This window comes from Homalodisca vitripennis, unplaced genomic scaffold (assembly GCF_021130785.1).
Source record: "Homalodisca vitripennis isolate AUS2020 unplaced genomic scaffold, UT_GWSS_2.1 ScUCBcl_513;HRSCAF=2684, whole genome shotgun sequence".
NCBI classification, from domain to species: Eukaryota; Metazoa; Arthropoda; class Insecta; order Hemiptera; family Cicadellidae; genus Homalodisca; species Homalodisca vitripennis.
In genome coordinates this window covers 107875-129272 of record NW_025776629.1, presented here as the reverse complement: position 1 = coordinate 129272, position 21398 = coordinate 107875, and the positions used below count along the sequence as shown (strand labels likewise).

General features: G+C 34.5%; 2 protein-coding genes across 2 annotated transcripts in view; both read left to right on the top strand.

The window, feature by feature from the left end:
* The first annotated feature begins 1000 nt into the window (after positions 1 to 1000).
* On the top strand, positions 1001 to 6688 carry LOC124370799 (serine/threonine-protein phosphatase 4 regulatory subunit 4-like). Its single transcript, XM_046829094.1, has 3 exons — positions 1001 to 1064; positions 4957 to 5154; positions 6502 to 6688. The coding sequence occupies exons 1-3, from the start codon at positions 1011 to 1013 to the stop codon at positions 6646 to 6648; spliced, it is 399 nt and encodes a 132-aa protein (XP_046685050.1). The 5' UTR covers positions 1001 to 1010; the 3' UTR covers positions 6649 to 6688.
* A 753-nt stretch (positions 6689 to 7441) lies between these two features.
* The window catches only part of LOC124370797, a 33917-nt gene continuing 19960 nt past the window's right edge, over positions 7442 to 21398 (top strand). The window contains exons 1-3 of the mRNA XM_046829092.1: positions 7442 to 7519; positions 13793 to 13972; positions 15096 to 15198. Coding sequence (XP_046685048.1) covers positions 7484 to 7519; positions 13793 to 13972; positions 15096 to 15198 — 319 coding nt within the window. The 5' untranslated portion in view covers positions 7442 to 7483. The remainder of the gene's footprint in view (positions 7520 to 13792; positions 13973 to 15095; positions 15199 to 21398) is intronic.

The following is a 21398-nucleotide window of genomic DNA, read 5'->3' as shown; positions in this document are numbered from 1 at the left end:
TACCAAAGTAATGCTTTAACAATATCAGATATACCAAGAGTTTGTTAAAATTTGATTTTTTATAAAACAATAAGAACGTTTTTTTCACTAAAACACAGTGATTTTTATTTGTGTGTAAAAATAATTGGGTATTTATAATAGTACACATCACTTCATTGCACAAAAACAAAAAAGAACTATGAAGATCTGTTTGTACAATAGTTTTTTCTTAATGCAAATTTACAGAATAACGGTCGGCACATTATATGCATATGACTTGTAAAAGTGGCAGCAGCACTCAAAGTGTTAATCCTTAGTTAATTTCGCACGTAAACTTTATTAACCCATTGCGGATTGTATTGTTTTGGCGCGCGCGGGCACCAGCGGGCACGAATTAATTTACGGTCAGTCAGCGGCCGAATGAACAGCAATGGTGCGCCACATCGTATCACTCGTTATTATATACTCACTTCATATCTACATTGAACTGGATCCTGGTTTATAAAAATATCTCCAATTATATTCATGAAAACAAAATAATTGAATACAATATATTGTTTATGAACTATTGTAATAAATATCTCTAATAAATATCAATCAAGGGGGGGGGGGGGGGTCAGCTCTAAACCAGCCTCTCCAGTCAAAGCAGGCAGGGGGTGGCATACCCTTGTTTAGACTAGCAAGAACCTTTGACACTTAGGGAATGAACCCCACCAAACTCCAACAGTCATCTCCCGCAGTAGACTAGACCTATAGAATTGCCCTTTGCACCCCAGAAGCTCGACATTCGCGGTTAGTGATGTGCCGCTCCTGGACATCCATAAGGCTGCCCAGATTTAAGTGACACATCGGTTTTAGCTGTGCCCAGTGGAGGGTTCAACTGGAAGGTATAAACCAGCCAGAAGTGATCCCTGCTGGGTGAATGCAATGGTTTACTGAAAACTGTGTTTATGTTGAGAAAAAGTTGTTATGTCCCTCAGATTACATGACAGTGATAGAGAAGAGCCAGTTTCTAACAGCGTTACATCCAGATGTCCCAGCTCAACTCCAACACTAGACGCAACAAGATCAACCCCTACAATCCGGTAAGCTTCACTGAGTACTACCTGTACTAAGGTGTAATTATCACCCATGTTAATTGTCTTTTATCGGACAATATATAAATTTATACAACAGTTCAAAGTTTGTTTAACCGGAAAGGATTTCTGCATGATTCATTAAAAGGATTTCTGCATGATTCATTATTCTTTAACACTTTGAGTGCTGGCCCTAAATGACATGTAACTCTGTAGAATGCTGGGCGTTTTTGGTTGGTTTTTCAAAAATTTATTTAAAAAAAAGTATTTAAGGTATGAGAAAAATACTTACATACCTTAATTCAGCTTACTTTCGTCTTTCTTTTAACGTCAGATTTTTTGTGGTTTTTTTTAAAAACTACACATAAAACATGTTTTTTAAAAACATATATTTTTGGAAAAAAAAATATTTTTTGAGACAGTTTTTTTATCTAACTTACTAAACTAAGCATACATACAATTATTTACAATGACAAATTTACAAATATAAACTGTCCTTTGAATAATACAAATCATGTTTTTATATTTTGTAGTTTTTTGACAAAAAACTATGCCGTCATATTGATGCGTCGGCATCACTTTCACTGTCAGCACTGTTTTCAGCATCTGTAACATAATGATATACTATGTAAAATATGAATATATTTTTATTTTATTCATAAGAATAAAATATTAGTTGTATAAAGTTAATTTATTATAATACAAATTATAGTTTGATTCACGAAAACAATAACATAACCAAACTTTTTAGACTGATGTTTATATGATAAATAGACTTACTTATTCTTACCTGAAGTATGTGTCTAATCTTCTTCCATTAAATCAGGATCAATGTCAGAATCGTCAAAAATACTATCTAATCCAATAAAATTATCTTTATCTAATACATCACTGATCGCAACGTCGGTCAAGCTGCGAGAAGCCATGATTGCGACATCGACTGCCGGCTGCAACGAACGTCACGTTAGCGGCACGTAAACAACGCGACCGAAGTTGCTTTGTCATTAAGCTCATACAATACATCTGACGCTTTCTAGCGGTGAATTGTGTTACTCAAAACCCAAATAACATTGTAGAGTAGGCAAAACCCGTTTTAAATACGACAATGTAATATAATACCAATTGAAATGACAACCACGTAAAACTACGGGATTAGCATTCTTCGGAAGTTTCGCCGTTCCATAAAATTACGGGATTAGCACTCTAAGTGTTAAATGTTCGATATAACTAATTGCTCTTTTAGTAAAATAAAGATTCTTTGTAAATTGTCTTTTTGAAGAGGAACCTCGTAGTGTGAGAATTTTATAAATTTTTTATTTTCTAGAGTAGATATGTTTTATTATGAAAAGTCGAGTTGATAATTAATTTAGATGAGGTATAATTTATATGTTCCTTCCAGATCAGAATATATCCACTTTAACATCCAGAAATTTAGTATCAATAACTTCCTCTAATTCAGTATCAACCATAATTAAAGTGAATGGATTGATTTAATTTTTGTTAACTTAAAATTTATATATTTGGTCTTTGATGGGTTTACTATCATGTTATTTTGGAAATAACTGAAATCTGGTTGACGTGTGTGTGTGTGTGTGTGTGTGTGCGTGCGTGTGCGCATGTACGAGGGCTGTTTTTTTTTTAACTTCCAATCGTGCCACTAGATGGCTGGGCGAGCGGTATCGGCCAGCAATGCGCGGCAGTCAACTGCGCACCTCTCCCACTACAACCTCACTCATTTTCGGACGGCCGACGCCATTTCCAATTTATCTAGCGACACATAAACATGGCTACCATGATAGAATCTCCCGCCAAGTGTGAGTTGAGAAGTGTCATTCGTTTCTTGCAAGCTGAAGGGTTATCTGCAGCAGAAATTCACCGTAGAATGGAACGAGTATACGGTGAAAGCTTTATGAGTGACAGTGCAGCATGTTAGTAATGTCATTAACAAAGATAAGGAAAAAGAGAGGGCCTAGGATGAAACCCTGAGGAACTCCATCTTTTATATCGTTGATATTAAAATAAAACTCTGAGGTAGATATTGTTTTGATTTTGTGATTTGTCTATACAAACTGACATTTGTTATGTACATAATTTGCAAACTAATTCAAACACGGGATAAGGCTGCGTATACCAATTTTGAAAAGTTTTCTTCTTAAAATATCAAAATTAACAAGATAAAAACGCTTTGTTAAGATAAAAAGAACACGCCTTTACTTAAGTTTTTGCATCTTCATAAAAAAATATTGGAATTAACATGTAGGCTAATTATGGCAATATGGTCGTTATGAACATGGTCAAATATGGCAATATGGTTTATTATTAGCCTTTTTCAGTTTTTTACTAGTAATTTGTTTTCAAATCAAACTTTTGTATTTCATTGTTTAACCTTACCGTGGTTTATTGATGTGTCTGCATAATTAACGCATTAAAAGGGTTTATTGATGTTGCATCAGCAATTGGACAGTGTTGTCTTTAATTTGTGATAGCTTCAATCATACTTCACAAACACGTTATATACGGGCAGGCCCGTCCGTACTCAGACCGGTTGTTCTGGACAACATTTCTAGGGTCCGCCACACTTGTACGGGGCGGGTGGCGGGACATGGGGGTCTCGGTCAAATATTTTTCCAGTCCGCCAAAGCTGAGTATAGCCCTGTATCTGGGATCGTTAGAAACTAAGGACTATACTAAATAACAGATGTAGCGTTGAAATGCAGCTGAAAGATATGTCTCAGCTATACTCTGTTATGTTTGTTTACTTTTTGTCATGTTTGTGTTGTTGTTACTAGTGTTGGTGTGGATATTTTATGTAAATATGGAGCCTTTAGGAACAAGTGAGATTGATAGAGAAATAAATGAAGACTTTATAATTAGTGGCAGTAACGTACATGACCGATGTAGAAGATGTTCCGGAAACTAACTTGTTAGATTTTTCATCATGTAGTGACAAAGACTATGTCCTGATGTCGACTAAACTGAAACCTCTGATGATGAAATCAATGAGAGTAGCGATCCAAATACTACTAAGCCTATTCCTGTAGCCCAAAGAATGCCTCGAGCTAACGTTAAAAAACTGTGGATTAGAGCAAATACCTCTGAACCTGATATAGATATAAGGCCTACGTTTAGGGTTAAGAGTTAGTTGGAATCTTTGTTGGATGGAGCACCCCATGAATAAAATCAAAAAATTGAAAATACTTGTATGCTCACTTGTACATCCTCTAGCACTAAGAAACTGTAACAGGCAGACTGCACATGAGGTATTTTACATTATAATTTATTTCTCTTATCATTTTGAAACATTTTTAATACATTACAATCATTTTGATGACCTAATTAATCAGTATTTAAACTTAGTGGATTTGAATCTTTTGAACTTTGTGTGTTTTCATGAAATCGCAAATATAGTAAGTGTAAAAACTTATTTACAAATGTAAAGATTATAACATTAGCTATTCATTAACTATCAACTATTATTACACATTACGCGTCAGTTATATGGTTAAAACTTTTTAAGAATCTGTTCAATTTAGAATTTTATAAGAACTGAAATATTTTTTGGTATGATGTTCTTTGTAGATATACATTTCTTCATCTCTGTGACTGTAATACCAAATACTCTAAACTCAGTTTGAAGGTTAACATTACTCTAACACAGGATGCCTAAAGAGAATGAAGATAAGAAAAGATTAACAATCTCTTTTCCATTATCATACGATGGCAAAGATTCCACAGATTGCACCATACATAGCTGGTGAAATCTTTTGAGTACTGAACAGTTTTTAAAGTTTAGATTACAAAGTTTCTAGGTGAAAAGAAGGTTTGTAGGTTTCCAAATATAGCACTATTCAAGTCTCCATTGTCTCTCATCAAAGTACAAGACAACATGTTTGTAAGGCAGATCGTGATGGACGAGGATGAGTTGGCGCTACGGCTCACTGAGTGCCGACTCAACTGTGCCTACAATTTTCCCGCCATGGTCCTGTTCTCCCAGGATCTCAAGCAGGAGCTGATAGATGCTTTGATCAGTGTCATGCGTAACCTAGCCAGTGACAGCTTCTGTCAGGTCCGCAAGAAGATAGCTTCCGGATTCTATGAGGTGAGTTTTCACATTTCCCGCACAATTATTACTTTTTTCATCGTCTACTACATCCGAATATCTGTTAGAACTTGTTCAATGGTTTTCCTTCGCTTATTATTTATTGTTGATATAGTTTATAAACTATATAATCATTTTCTTTATTTTTGCAACAACAAATTTAGAAATGTAGTTGTTGTTTATCTTGCAAATAGCAAAGATGTTTTTAACGAGAAACATTAAGTATGGTGTTTTGAATGGACATCTAAAGTATAAATATAATTTTTGGTTCTCCACAGTTGATCTCCCTTTGGTTCATTATTATAACTGGGTCAGCATCAACCAAGTACGGGATAATACCTCTATATCTCTATGCTATGAGGGCTAAGAAGCCCTCTCTAACACAACCTGAGGACTCTTAACACTTAACCAGTATAGGGTTATGTTTTGGATTCAATCTTTGACTGAAACACATCCATGTTAAATTTGAAGCTAAAACATTAAGTAGTAACAACCTAATTTTAGTTTTTTAAACTATAATTAGCTTAAAAATGTTTTTTTTACAAAGAATATCAATTTTACATATGCATTGTTCTGGAAGGCCTCGTACCTAACATCCTCAAGAACAAACTACTGTTGACTTTGTGTTTGATCAGGTGATGAAGCTGATGCCCAAGTGGCAAGCAGCACTCAAGGTGGAGTTCATCAGGCTGCTCAAGGATGATATAGACATTGTTCTGGAAGGCCTCATGCCTAACATCCTCAAGAACAAACTAATGTTGACTTTGTGTTTGATCAGGTGATGAAGCTGATGCCCAAGTGGCAAGCAGCACTCAAGGTGGAGTTCATCAGGCTGCTCAAGGATGATATAGACATTGTTCTGGAAGGCCTCATGCCTAACATCCTCAAGAACAAACTAATGTTGACTTTGTGTTTGATCAGGTGATGAAGCTGATGCCCAAGTGGCAAGCAGCACTCAAGGTGGAGTTCATCAGGCTGCTCAAGGATGATATAGACATTGTTCTGGAAGGCCTATTGCCTAACATCCTCAAGAACAAACTCATGTTGACTTTGTGTTTGATCAGGTGATGAAGCTGATGCCCAAGTGGCAAGCAGCACTCAAGGTGGAGTTTCATCAGGCTGCTCAAGGATGATATAGACATTGCTCTGGAAGGCCTCTTGCCTAACATCCTCAAGAACAAACTAATGTTGACTTTGTGTTTGATCAGGTGATGAAGCTGATGCCCAAGTGGCAGCACTCAATGTGGAGTTCATCAGGCTGCTCAAGGATGACATAGACATTGTTCTGGAAGGCCTCGTACCTAACATCTTCAAGAACAAACTCATGTTGACTTTGTGTTTGATCAGGTGATGAAGCTGATGCCCAAGTGGCAAGCAGCACTCAAGGTGGAGTTCATCAGGCTGCTCAAGGATGACATAGACATTGTTCTGGAAGGCCTCGTGCCTAACATCCTCAAGAACAAACTAATGTTGACTTTGTGTTTGATCAGGTGATGAAGCTGATGCCCAAGTGGCAAGCAGCACTCAAGGTGGAGTTCATCAGGCTGCTCAAGGATGATATAGACATTGTTCTGGAAGGCCTCATGCCTAACATCCTCAAGAACAAACTAATGTTGACTTTGTGTTTGATCAGGTGATGAAGCTGATGCCCAAGTGGCAAGCAGCACTCAAGGTGGAGTTCATCAGGCTGCTCAAGGATGATATAGACATTGTTCTGGAAGGCCTCTTGCCTAACATCCTCAAGAATAAACTCATGTTGACTTTGTGTTTGATCAGGTGATGAAGCTGATGCCCAAGTGGCAAGCAGCACTCAAGGTGGAGTTCATCAGGCTGCTCAAGGATGATATAGACATTGTTCTGGAAGGCCTCTTGCCTAACATCCTCAAGAACAAACTAATGTTGACTTTGTGTTTGATCAGGTGATGAAGCTGATGCCCAAGTGGCAAGCAGCACTCAAGGTGGAGTTCATCAGGCTGCTCAAGGATGACATAGACATTGTTCTGGAAGGCCTCGTACCTAACATCTTCAAGAACAAACTCATGTTGACTTTGTGTTTGATCAGGTGATGAAGCTGATGCCCAAGTGGCAAGCAGCACTCAAGGTGGAGTTCATCAGGCTGCTCAAGGATGACATAGATATAGTTCTGGGAAGGCCTCGTGCCTAACATCTTCAAGAACAAACTCATTTTGACTTTGTGTTTGATCAGGTGATGAAGCTGATGCCCAAGTGGCAAGCAGCACTCAAGGTGGAGTTCATCAGGCTGCTCAAGGATGACATAGATATAGTTCTGGAAGGCCTCGTACCAAATGTTTCTGACATCCTACTCAGTATGTCTAGTACCAACACGCTAACTTCAGATAAAGTTGTAAGTCAATATACCTCAAGTTTTTATAAAGACATGCATCTTATTATTTAGTTCTTAATTTTAACTTAGTTCTTCAGTATAAACTATTGCAATTTCAATAAATTGCTTTTCAAAACTTACAAGTCTTTAGATTTCAGAATCTCTTTATATAAAAGACAAAGCACATCCTCACTCAACCACCCATTACTAATTCTCAAACTTCCTGATATCTCAGAAAGTTTAAAATAGGCACTTGTTGCCTCAAGAGAAATGAGAAATGAAATGAGAAAGTTTATTGTCTTTAAAACATAAAATATGCAATTGACAAAGTCATTCTATGCTAAAGCTTACATCCCACTATTATATATTGTGTACATTAACAAACTTGTCTAGCGGGCTTAGTCAATGTTACAGGTAACAATTATTACATTCTTTCATCAACCAGGCTTAGCTCTAATTTAGCTAAATTAAAAAATTTAACAACGATATAACAGAAAAATTTACAAAAGGATAAATTGTAATAGATAAATTATTAACAATTAAATAAATAAACAGGGGGTACTACACTAATTTTAAAATCTTAAGGTACTAATATCACAGGCCAAATAACTTTGTACAGAGTAAAACGCTTTATCTTTGAGCCAATGTTTTAAAACTGCCTTAAATCTTTTTAATGTTACATGCCATGCCTCTTGAGGCAGTTTATTGAACATCTTTAATTTCATAATACAGTGACTACTTCTAGTTTTTTCTAATTTTATTGGTAACATTTCTATCATATGGTTTTTCCTAGTAGGATATCTGTGAACTTCTTGTCTAACCCTGAGTGTTTTTAGATTTTCTTTAACATCAACTAAGCAACAGTAAATTGATGTAAGCCAAATTTGATGAGATGTCAATTTTGATGAGGACCCCTCGTTGCTGCGCCTATTGATGTAAGTCAAATTTGATGCGAGTGTAAATTTGATGAGAGTCCCAGGTTATAACACCAATTTGCTATGTGTCACTCATGTAGTTGTACGCGCCTTGTCACCAGTGGCACGTTGTTGTACCATGTTGTTCATCATAGTATCGGTCGCCATCTTGCCCAATGCTAGCTGTATTTCCTCGTATTACTCAAAAATTATTAGATTTGAATGTCTCTGGTATTATCACCAGAGACAAGTCTGTGTGTATGTCAGGGTTCCAAAATATATTAAGTAATAATTACAAAATTTAACATCACTCCACACTTTTTGTAAAAGGGATATTTAAAGAAAGTCAAAGCAAGTGACCACGAGATTAGTTTATTAAATGTCACACTCTCAACAATATTATAAACTCACTCACCTTGCAGTGCTTTGATAATTTTAAAAGTCTAAACAATATCCCATCCTTGATTAAATTTCAATATACTATACAACAGATCATTACTTTCCCAGGAGAACTAACACAACCTCCTTGCTTCGAGTCTGATTGTAGAAGAAGGAATCTCCGTATAATACGACGGATACTGATTCAAAACAACACTCATCACTTCTCTCGTTCAAATCAGCGTCTTCACGAATTAATTTAATTTAATTCTTTCTTATAATTGTCGAAATTTATCACGTTTACTATAATTAATCAATTTAAGTATTTCTATTTTCTTTTTATTAATTTTTCAAAGCTTTTTATTTAAATTTTTAGCAACATGTGCTTTATGACGTCATAAATTTACAAGTCATTCATACCACAATTGGCTCTTCTGCGTAATTCTATTTAATGTTTTTGTAAAACACGAATTTTGGTTATGTTTACTTCATTTTAATTAATCAAATCTTTTCCCGAATAAAGTTCAATAAATTTCTTCGTTATTAAATAAATCTCAATTCCGACAACATGTGATTCACTGATGTCACAGTCTGCCGATTCATTGACGTCACAGTCTGCCAATTCCCCGCGAATATTCAAATGTCGTAATTTGACCTGTTACAAAATGTATAGGCTAGGTAGAGTCATTATCTGTAGTTCTTTAAAAAGAGGCTCACAGGACTCTCTTTCTGGGACATTTTTTATTACCCTTAGGGCTCTCTTTTGCCATATGAAAACCTTTTGAGAACCACAGCTATTACCCCATAGTGTAATGCCATATCTAAGATGAGAATGGTAAAAGGCATAATAGGTAGTAATTAGCATATTCGTTGTCACAGAATTCAAAAGCTTACGTAAAAGAAATGTAACTCTAGATAATTTTTTGCATAACTCTTGAATGTGTTGGTCCCAGCTCAATCTACTATCTAGGTGAAGTCCCAACAGTTTTACAGGCTTTACATCTTTATAAATATAGTGAGTCAAGGAAAAAATAATTTTTTCTGTTTTGTTACTATTTACAACAAGGTTGTTTGCTTCAAACCATTCTAATGCAGTTTCTATGGCTTGTGTTTCGTCCTCAAGCAGTGTATCCAAACTTTTATTCCAGCTCAAAAGTGTAGTATCATCAGCGTATAAAACTGATGGGCAAGGTAAATTAAAAGCTATGTCATTCATTGATATGATGAATAAAAATGGTCCAAGGACAGATCCTTGGGGGACTCCTGCATTCACACCTTTAAAACTTGATTTTTCTTGGCCCTGGACCACCATTTGTTTTCTATCGTTAAGATAAGATGCTAATAAATCAAGTTCTTTATTCTGTATTCCATATACAAACAGCTTTTTTTACTAATAAATTGTGCGAGATACAGTCAAAAGCTTTTGTCAAGTCAATTAAAGTAGCAGATGATATTAATTTGTTCCCAAAATTAAAAATAACTTGTTCCACAAGTTTTTCTACTGCTTTTACTGTATTTCGCCCTGGTATGAAACCAAACTGTTCATTACAAAAGAGGCTATTTTCAGTAAAATAGCCGCTTAACTGTTGCTTAATACAAGACTCCAATAATTTACTAAAAATGGGAACCAGAGATATTGGTCGATAGCTTGATGGGTCATTTTTGTCTCCTTTTTTAAATATTGGAGTAACTTTAGCTATCTTAAAAGAACTGGGATATACACCTTTCTCTAATACCCTATTAAAAAGAAAATGTAGGGGCTCTAAGATTATTTCAATAATTTCTTTAACAATAAAGTTTGAAAACCCATAGTAGTCTTCACTACGAGATGTACTTAGATTTTGCACACTTTTTAAAATATCAACTTGTCTAATTGGTTTCCATTTAAAATGTTTTCCATCCTCAGAACAATTTGTGACATATGTATTTACATAATCAATGGCTTGATTCTCAGTTACATTTCTATTAGAATTACTTAAACCTAACTTACCTACTAAATTAACAAAATAATCATTAAACGTTTCAGAATCAATAACACTAACTTGACTAGAGCTGTTACTACCATTGCCATTATTTGATTGAGCTTTAACTATATTCCAGGCGGCTTTACATTTATTTGAAGCATTGGCAATAAAGTTTTCATTGGCAAGTTATTTTTGTTTTTGTAAATTCTTTTTGCATCAGTATATGCTTCTTTATGTTTACTTTCATTTATTGTACCCTTACTGTTCTTGTATCTGTCATAAAGTAAAATGATGAATTCTTTCATTTTTTTCACTTCTGGTGTAAGCCATTAATTCTTCAAGCCATTTAAGCCATTTAATTCAAGGAAGCATTTATAATAAAGAACAAACATCCATAAAGATTGAAACAGGGTTGCAAGCCTTTGAAGAACTGTGTATTTGTTTTTAAACATCCGGATGGCCTAGAATAATGAAATTTGATGTACACCCACTTCATGCTCTCGACAGACTGAGTATTGATTTTTCCTAAAGATCAATAATCCATAGGGGTTGAAATGGTTTTCACCCTCTAGAAGAAATATATTTTCATTTTACATTGCCCCAATAGCCTAGAAAGATAAAATTTGACACACACACATGCCTCATAACTTAAATAAAAAAACAAAAGCATTTTTCATGATCAGATTAACAATTCAAATGCTTCTACTGCACCAGTTAATACCTTAGATCGAAAGTAGATTGTTATGAAAATGTATGCTTTTTTGACCAAAGAAGACTTTTCAAGAGATTGATTGTAATATCTTTCAGTGACCATTACTTTACCATTCAAAAAGGCAGTGTTCACTTTGACTATGATGTACCTGTTATTCAACAGGAAATCTCATGCAAAGCCGTGGATAACTTATATAAAACTGTTAACAAGTATAAACTTCTGTTACAAAAAAACTATTTATAATAACTAAGCAATATAAATAAATGCAGAATCACTGTGATTTTATTATTACGAGGGTAATTCGGAAAGTAAGGTCCGATTCGTGTTAACCAGACAAACAGTACAAATCGTTTGGTTGGAAACAGCTAGAACACCCGCCATACAGCCCAGACTTGGCGCCGAGCGACTTCCACTTGTTTTGCTACCTAAAAGAGTTCCTAGGCAGGAAGCGCTTCGACACTGATGATGAGGTGAAATAAGCAGTACAAGACTGGTTATTGTCGCAGGCGGCCGACTTCTATGACACCGGCATTCAAAAACTTGTAGATCGTTGTGACAAGTGTTTAAACAAAAGTGAAAATTATGTAGAAAAATAGTGATTGATGTCAGGAATCAAATAAAACAAGTTTATTGAACAAATCTGTTGTGTTTTTTTTTTTAATAAAAAAACTGACCTTACTTTCCGAATTACCCTAGTAACATGAGCATTTGAAGAAAAATATAATGAATAATCTGGGAAGGCTTTTCGAGTGCTGTTTTCACACCCAGTACAATGTTTCACCTGGATATCAGCTTCTCCAATGAGATAAGATATACTGAAAGTGATAACTATATTTAAATCTCTAGAAGTTTCTTATTATATTTAACCCATTGCGGATCACTGACGAGCTGGACTTTTCACGCAGCGGCCGGGCCTAATGGCGCGATGACGAGCTCATGTCGTAAAAGCGGTCTGCTTTTAAATTTCCCTCCAAATAGTTCTTATAATGTCTGATAGATCGGGCGATCGTCTTCACTTGTCAACTAAGAGTGTTTTACAACGGTCTACGTTTAGAGTTCTCAAAAGTTTTATAAATATCCAACAGATCGCAGTTGTATGTCGAAGTTGAAAAATCATTCATATGAGTTTTACTCTCTGCTTTTTAGCGCTTCTGATTGGGTGTTTTCCTCAGTTGTTATTATAATACTTTTGAGGTTATGACACAACGAAAAGACGCAGACGTACATGTTGGCGGGTTTAGTCTAGACAATGGCCCGGATGTTGTAGTCGCTTCGCCCAAGCCGCTTTATTCAGACTATGATTCAGACATCATCCCTGCCACCCCGGAACCTTGCTCGCGTGTTATCGTTCCTACATCACGGATACCCCAGCAGGCCCATGTTCCATCTGAACGAATACCTTCACAGCTGAATTTTCTAGTATACGATAGCGAGCGATACTGTGGCGTACCATTGCTGTTCGTGCGGTCACTGGCCGTAAATTAATTCGTGCCCGCGCGCCAAAACAATACGACCCGCAATGGGTTAACATTCATTTAACAAAATAAAAGTATGGAGGTAAAGTACATTTTAAAATTTGGCTTACAATAATTTGTTAGGCTTCCAGTAAATTAGTAATATTTTTGTATAAAATTAGTAGTACATTGAAATTTGAATGAAATGTAATAGATAAAGTAGTATACAGTATGAGAATAGATCTTATTTTAATTTAACTTGTTTTCAAATTGCACTGCAAAAAAACTATACATTTTACAATTTACACAAAACACAATTTTTTATTGGTAAATAAAAAAAGTACCTTTGGTAACTTTTTAATAAACAGATAAAAACACTGTTGTTACACTGTATAATATAAATAAATTATGTTACACAGTATGGTGTGATTCTAGAATTGTATTCAGGTACAAATTTGTAAACAAAAAATAACTTTTTTGGAATAAATTTATATTTTATAAGTTTATGATACAATAATAACAGCCTGTCCAACAATTAATAATGGTTCTGAATACTTAAATTAACTTGAGAGCTTACAGTTCTCTGTTTATGTAAGTCCATATACTACAGTATTACAAGCAGACATGTGCTGCATAGATACTTCGTTATGAGGTTGCATAGTTAACTATGTATTATCCAAAAAAATTTTGTTGTTGATGGGCAACTACGATTTATTAAGATTTTTGGTACCAATTAGTGATTGGTATCTGAATTGATTACGGATGGCTGAAGAATTAAAACATTGGAATTGGGAATAGAAATTGACTTATTGTTACTTCTGTAGTTGATCTATTACAAAGCTAGCACTAATGTTACCCAATGTTTATTGCAGGAGTCAGGCAAGGACGTGGGCCAGGCACTATTTGTCTGTGAGAAGAACCTGAACGATGCCCCACACTGGAGGCTCCAGGAAGAGCTGCTGGCAGGGTTCAGTGTTGTACCCAAGGTCTTTCACCCGGAGTTTGTCTACCTCTACTTTGTGCCTCTCCTGCTGACCAGGGCCGTGAGCGGGGTAAAGTCCACTTCACAAATAATATTCTAGAAATTTGATTTGTCAATTAGGAGCACAAACAAAATTTAATTTCTTCTTCTTCTATGGGGCGGCCTACTGCCATGCATTTAAGCCTCAAGGGCCTTTTGCTCACCCCAGAAGCACACCATGAGGCCTACCAGTCTATGATTTCAGCAGTTCCACAATCCGCCGAAAACAACCTATCAGGTCCTCCTAGGGAAATTTACCACCCTTTCACCTACCGCATTTAATTTAACATACACCGTATTTGTATTTACAAAGCTGAATTCTTTTAAATGAGTGTTACTAAATAGTTTAAAACTTATTTACGTTATTTTTGTCATGAAATGTAACAAGTTTAAAAAATTTTACCATATCTTCAAATCATCCTGAGTAAGAACGTAGACATTGTCAGTTTATTAACTAAAGTTTGTGAGTAGATTAAGGAAGGGCCTGTACAAAAAAATTACAAAGATTTTAATGGAATTATTAAGAATAGGACCATTTTTATTTACACTATAGCTCTATAAATAGGTCTCTAAACTTCTTGTAGTTGTACCAAAAGGATGAAAACGTGGGGGTGGAGATCTCTTAGGTCGTAGTAATAAATACTCAAATTTTGAAATTTACAAGTAAGTTTAACTGTGGCAAATAAAACTTACAAGCACCACTCTAGATGTTAAATAAAAATACATGAAATGCCACCGAAATAGAGTAATAATATACTAAAATGATATCTGCAGGGCGGACCTAGTGGTTCCAATGTTCTTTGGAATTTTATCTACGAACTTAATTATTGCCCTTATTATGTACACCGTAGGGCACATGATTGCCTAATTTTTAAGGTAAATTAATTTTTTAGGTACCTCTTGGGGTACATGGAGAAACATTAAAAAAGCATATTGAAATTATTTTTTTGTGCAAAATTGCAAAGCCTACATTTCATTGTACTTAGATGTTTAACATACAAAAATGATGCGGTTTTTTTGCCATTATTATTGAAAAGTTTTATGGTAAATAAAAAAAGTCCGGAAAGAAGCTGTTGTTGTGAACGTGTTAAAACAAAGGTAATACTGTATAATAAATATTTCAATAATAATCTTATTAGAATTTACTGTTCCAGAGAATTCTACCTTGTCGGGTTGCAGCCTTGAACACGCTTCTGGTCATCATTGCTGATCCATCCCAAGCGAAACAGAAGTTGAAAATTCGCAACAAAGTATTAGGTAATGTTCTTAGATTTACATCAACTAAGATAGTAATGATTTTTAAAAAGAAAACAAACCTGTTCATAATGTCTTTCTATTAATTTTCTGAACAATGTTTTTTCCCAATATATTCAAAGGTCGTCTATAAAATGAACAAGATTTACACTTGGGCGAAGTGACTTTTTTGAGGAGTGAAGTTAGGACTTTAATAAGTCCCTCCTAACAAGTATATTTAAATTAAATAATTAAACGTAATTTAATTTTAAATTTAAATAACCAAATAAACAAAAATTATAGCTTAAAATAAATAGTCATCAATAATTAATTTACATACACATATATTTTCACTCTTATTGCCAGTCACACTCGCTTTCATTCAATTAGCATTCCGATGCCCCAAGTACACCATTACCTAAGACTGTCCACCGTCAGCATTCACTGCTGAGATGTTTGCTGAGGGAGCATTCCACTATTGAGTGGCTGAATCTGTAAATAGTTTACTAAAAGTAGTTCTTTGATCAATCAGAATGGATAATACAGATTTACCTGTTCTCATATTTTGGAAATTTAAAATTGTTTGATAAATAACTTGGACAATTTGTATTTAAAAGTGTGGGCAATAGGGCGAAAGTGATACTCTTTAAGATTTTAAAATCTGAAAAGAGATAATTATTTAACGTAGGGCATTACGTGACCATAATACCTGAGATTGAAAATTAATCTAGTACAAAAGTTTTGAGCATCTTCTGAAGTTTATTAGAAAGTCCCACTGTAATGCCATTTAATGGCTATGTCAGAGTGATTGAAGTGAGTTATTACAAGATGCTTTATCAGCATTATTTCAACATTCAGCCACAGATGTGGCATAGATCCTGTTACACTCCAAAGAAATCTGCTTAGTCCGTCTTAGGTGTTGTCAGTAGAGTCCAAGAATTTTTTTCCTTTTTCAGATTTCAAGTCTTGTATTAGATTTAAGAATTTTAACCCTTCCCACGACGTAGACGGATATATTAGAATGGCATACTTTGATCAACACGCCAAATACAGATATTGTCTTTTGGAGAATTTTTTAGTTCACATAAGGCCTTCGAAATGCCCGGTGCACGCTCTGTGCTTATCACGATTGCCAAGGAAGTATTTATAACAGGGTCCCCACCCGACCGTGAAAACCGTGAAACCGGGAATAAGCCGTGAATTTCGTTCACCGTGAAAAAACCTTAAATAAGCCGTGAATTTTGTTTACATACCGTGAAAATCTCTACAACTTTTGAATAAATAAAATCAACACGGGTCGTCGTCAGACGATCATATGGGAAAGTTGACCTTCGCTATTGCAAAGTAAAAAGTAGCACGCAATGTAGGGGATAGACCACGAAATTTGACAGGTGCTGCTATCTGAGCGATTTTACTGATAATATGGTTTATAAACAAATGAGGAAAAGGAAGGGCCGGTGGGAGATGACGCTTCCGGCTCAAATCACGTGAGGCCTGTCTTTGTCTGTCGCCAGGTTCCGGGCCTTGGCTACGCTACGCGGCTGTAAACAAGGCATTCTCTGATTGAACGCGAGATTAATAACACAATTTAATTATTTGATAGATTGTCGTTTAATGTAAACACTTTTCGTATTGGAGTTTTATTGTATCAGATATAGTCTATTATTGTTTTCATAAAATAAAAAAAGTATACAAATCCTTAATCTAATGTAAGGAATTTAAATTACGTTTTAACTTAATTTCATTCTATTAAATCCCTTATTTTATTTAAATATTAATGAGAAAAAATGCTATTCAGTACGATATCTATATCGTTGTGTGTAATGACTGTTAACACAATGTAATAATTATAAAAAATTTTAATTTATGGTGGACAATAAATTGAATTAATTTAGGGTCTTGCGTAAACAAATAGTATAATAATGTGACGGAGCAGAACCTACACGACACATATCAATTAACGCAGCGAGACCATAACTTTATAGGCCTATATAACTGTTTTAATTACCAGTAAGGTCGTTTGAGAAAACAATTTTATTTTTCATCTCTTTAGATATTAAACGGTAGTGATATGCGTTTTTCCTTATCAATAATATTTTTTATGATTCCTAACCTGCATGGATATTACGAGTGTACACGGTTTAAATCTTTTATGGTGAATGTGTGTTTAAATTGTATAATGTATTAGTAAAATATTACAAATGAAACGTCATGTTATAAAAACGTTAGAAAAAAACCATTGCATTTTTTTCTAACCAGGAAACAACAAACGTCAAGTAACTTTGTAGTGTTAAGCTTTATTACTACAAATCGAGGAAGTCGTCCAAGTATAATTTTGTCGGGTTCCATGCGAATACGTTAACGCTATTAATCATTTCATGCAGATGAAAAATATATCGTACAAGGTTCATTTATTGTAATGTGGTGCAGCGATGTTATGGTAAAAATAACCTTTGTTGTCTACTGTCAATGAGAGTGGAAGGGGAGGGGTATATCGTGTACTCCACTCCCCCATCCTCGGACAACAGCTGGTTTCATGTCTCAACATGAAAGATTTGTTTCCCCAGCTCGGCACTCCAATCTTATTCTTATTGTGAGAATTGAGTTAGATTTCATTTGGTGTGTCAGTTATTACGTCAAATATTTATTAGTTACGAACTGTGTTGTGAAAATTTAATTTCTTCTGTCTTGTTGTTTGTTCTTTGTTTGTCCTTCAGAAGAAGCAGTAACCAGTACACGAGGTAAGAAAATGTTCATTCATTTAGTTTGTAGCCTCCGGTAGCAGCATTAATAGACACTTCTTTTTCTTGCAAGATAATCAGTTTTATGATCGTGATCACTGATCAGTGGCGGATTGGCCGTTGGATACAAGGAGGTTTGAAAACTTAACTTCAAATAAAGCTTTTATAATTATCAAAAAGGCGAGTTCTTGTAAATTTTCGGTAGCGTAATGTAATAATTAAATTTATTTTATTTTATATTATATAAAATCTATTTATTTTAAATTATAGAATCGACCATGTTTAAATTTTAAACCAGATTCTAACAATTTAGGAAAGGATTTTGAACTAAAGAAGCCGACGGCGGCACGGAGGGTTGTCAATGCCAGCTCCATTGAGAGAGTATTAATCGTAATGGTAGGACGACAGCGATGCAACGTTTCTTTTAAAATTTATTTATAATCAAACTTATAAAACTATAACATTTTTTCATATCCATGTTATAAGAACATGTACTCTGTTAAAAAAAATAGTATATAAATCAAGCAATATTTTTTTAAAGTAGTTTAATTATGACTAGATCACCTTTTTGATTTCATCATATGGCTGTGCCCCATTACCAATATTAAATAAAATTAATTATTTAAGCTGTAAGGATACAGATTCACAGAACCATGGGGGGGGCAGGAAACAGCCAAGGTATCAAATGATGCAATCCGAAACTGATCGTGATTCGTTCTCATTGCAGTAGGAATTCGTTCTCATTGCAGTAGGAATGAATAAGTATTAAATCTAACGTAATAAAATGAACACTTTAAAGTATGTAATGTTTTTAAAATGTAAAATTTATTGGAAAATGTTATTTTACTAACGCTTAATGTTTATTTTTATAAATAGTATATAACCTGTAAACTATTTCCTCAATTCCACAATTTGGTACTATTCGATGTTTATAACATTTTATTTCCCATGTATTCAATTTTCATTTTTATTTTGTCACACAGATTATGATGTTCGTACAAAAAGTTGTGAAATACTGTTGCCTACCTTAAACGTAAACACTGCTGACAATCAGCATAGGTCCTGTTGCGGAGCCGGTCCCCTCCTCTTTGTGGGCTATAAATAACTCACCTCGTAGATCTCTTATCTATTATACGTGGCAACCTCTCTTCGTCTTTTATTTAACGAATCAATGATTTAGAAAATCTACAATATCTCACATTCTTTTTATTGTGTTTGAGATATATATATATATATATATATATATATATATGGAGAAGATTAATTTGTAAGTTAAATTTCTCTAAACTGACCTTTTGAAAACCTTTTTTACTTGTTCATGTGTCCAAGTTCCTCCGGAGACCTCATTTTGCAAACTCAATTATCATTACATTATTTAATGTTGAAAGATTATTTTGAACGTCAGGATGTGTAAAATAAATTGACAGTGTACGTTTTGATATTCTTTACAATTTATTATGATTCAATGTATGTGTGTGTGCGAGAACAGGATTTCTAGATTGAGTCTAGTGCAAATAAAATATTCATACTTACGTTACTTTTCAAAACCAGTATATTTTATTTTTTATCGTAAAATGCTTTTGAAAGAATAATTCAAATATTGAATTTTTATACAATGTACATTTTTGTAGTAATTAACAAAAATGTCAGCAATATTCTCATAATTATAAAAAACGCTAGAAAAATGAGAATGAATGGGTAATATTCTTAAAATAATTGATGAAAGGGTTTGTAATGTGTTAAAATTCTTTGTTCAAATGTTTTATTAGGGGCGATTTCGTAAAATAAATATGCTAACTCCATTTAATAATTGTATATGTGTGATCTTGAACAGAGAAGCATTGTTTATTTCCGGTGCATTGTTTGATTAACGACGACTCTCTTCATCAGTCTAGTCACTGGCTTTGTCCGTGTCTTACACAGATTATGCAGTAGTCGTCGGGATAAAATTTTAATAAAATGCTAAAATACAAAATAAAAAAAAATCTGCTGTTTTTTTTATTTTATATAAATAAATAAAATCCACATATAAAATTAATCCTTTGACTTTAAATAAATTGTTACCGATTAACAATATATTGTACAGTTATGAAACACTCTTAATTTCTCATTTATTTGTTCAAATGTGAAAACTTTAACACGAACCCAAATAAGAGACTATTTATGTTTTTGTTTATCAGAACAATTACAAAAATATTTCAAATAACTAAAAACGTCTTAAGATATAACTTATTGAAGATAAGAAGGAATATCTTCTTTGTCATTTTCAATATTTACATCCGTTGTGGTAAATATAATAGACGCGATGTGGGATGCTTTAGCCTTTGAATCGCCTGTCTCCCTTATGTCAGTGTGTCCACTGCAGACTTCACAACTTATAATGTAAAGTTAGGTCACCAGTTGTTTTCTCTTCATCATCACTTATGCGTTATTTTTCTGTTGGTTAAAATTAGGTTATATTTGTGCCAGATTCAATTCCTTATCTTCTAAAAGTTCAAAATATCGATACAGCACTTAACTCGAACTAGAAATTTCCAGTACTCGCACACTTGTACAATGTAAGTTTAACTGACTGTAATACGGGGTTTCCTTATTTTCAGGCCAAAATGCCACTTCATTCAAAACCGAGCTCAACAAGTTTTCAACCATCGTACCTCCTTGAATTTCCTTGGGTCAAGGAACACCCTTCTATTAAAACAATGGCAATCTGTTCGTGGTGCAATAAAGGCATAAGCATCAGTGGGATGGGTAAAACGGCTTTAAAAAGCCATTCTAAGTCCGCCAAACACATTTTAAACGAGAAAAACAGACAGAAAAGCCTTCCATTAAATATGTTTTTTAAAGACAATGTTGCTGACAGCATTTCTCTATCAGGAGAACCTAGTAGCAGCCGAGATCAAGGGGCTATTGGGATCCAATTAGCGCAGGCTTCTGGTACGGAAAGCTCCCTCAGACAGCCGAGTCACACAACTGTTTCGACATCACGTCCCCAATCCACAGTGAAGCAATATGTTATTTCTGAATCCGTGACAAGATCAGAAATATTCTGGTGTTTACAAATAGTTGTTAATCATATTCCCTTTGCAGTTGCAGCTCGCTGTGCTAAAAGTTTCAAGTTTCAATTTCCTGATAGTGAGATAGCATCAAAACTAAAGTTGGATTATACCAAAGTAGGATATTTGATCGTGTTTGGTTTGGCACCACATTTCGAGAGACAAATAGAAAAGAAACTCAAAGAATGTTCTCATATTGTTCTCTGCTTCGACGAATCTTTAAATAAAGTTAGTCAACGGCAACAAATGGACGTTCATATTCGTTGGTGGGATCCAGCCAACAATCATATTGAAACAAGATATTTTACATCAATATTTTTAGGTCATACCAAAGCGGAAGATCTTCTCCGAGGAATCAAAAGCGCCATTTCGCCTGACACTTTAAATAAAATAGTTCAGGTTTCTATGGACGGACCTAACGTGAATAAAA

Coding starts and splice junctions, on each gene's coding strand:
- LOC124370799 (XM_046829094.1), top strand. CDS start 1,011: ATGTCCCAGCTCAACTCCAACACTAGACGCAACAAGATCAACCCCTAC. Junction 1,065..4,956: donor AGATCAACCCCTACAATCCG/GTAAGCTTCACT, acceptor TTTGTAAGGCAG/ATCGTGATGGACGAGGATGA. Junction 5,155..6,501: donor TAGCTTCCGGATTCTATGAG/GTGAGTTTTCAC, acceptor GTGTTTGATCAG/GTGATGAAGCTGATGCCCAA.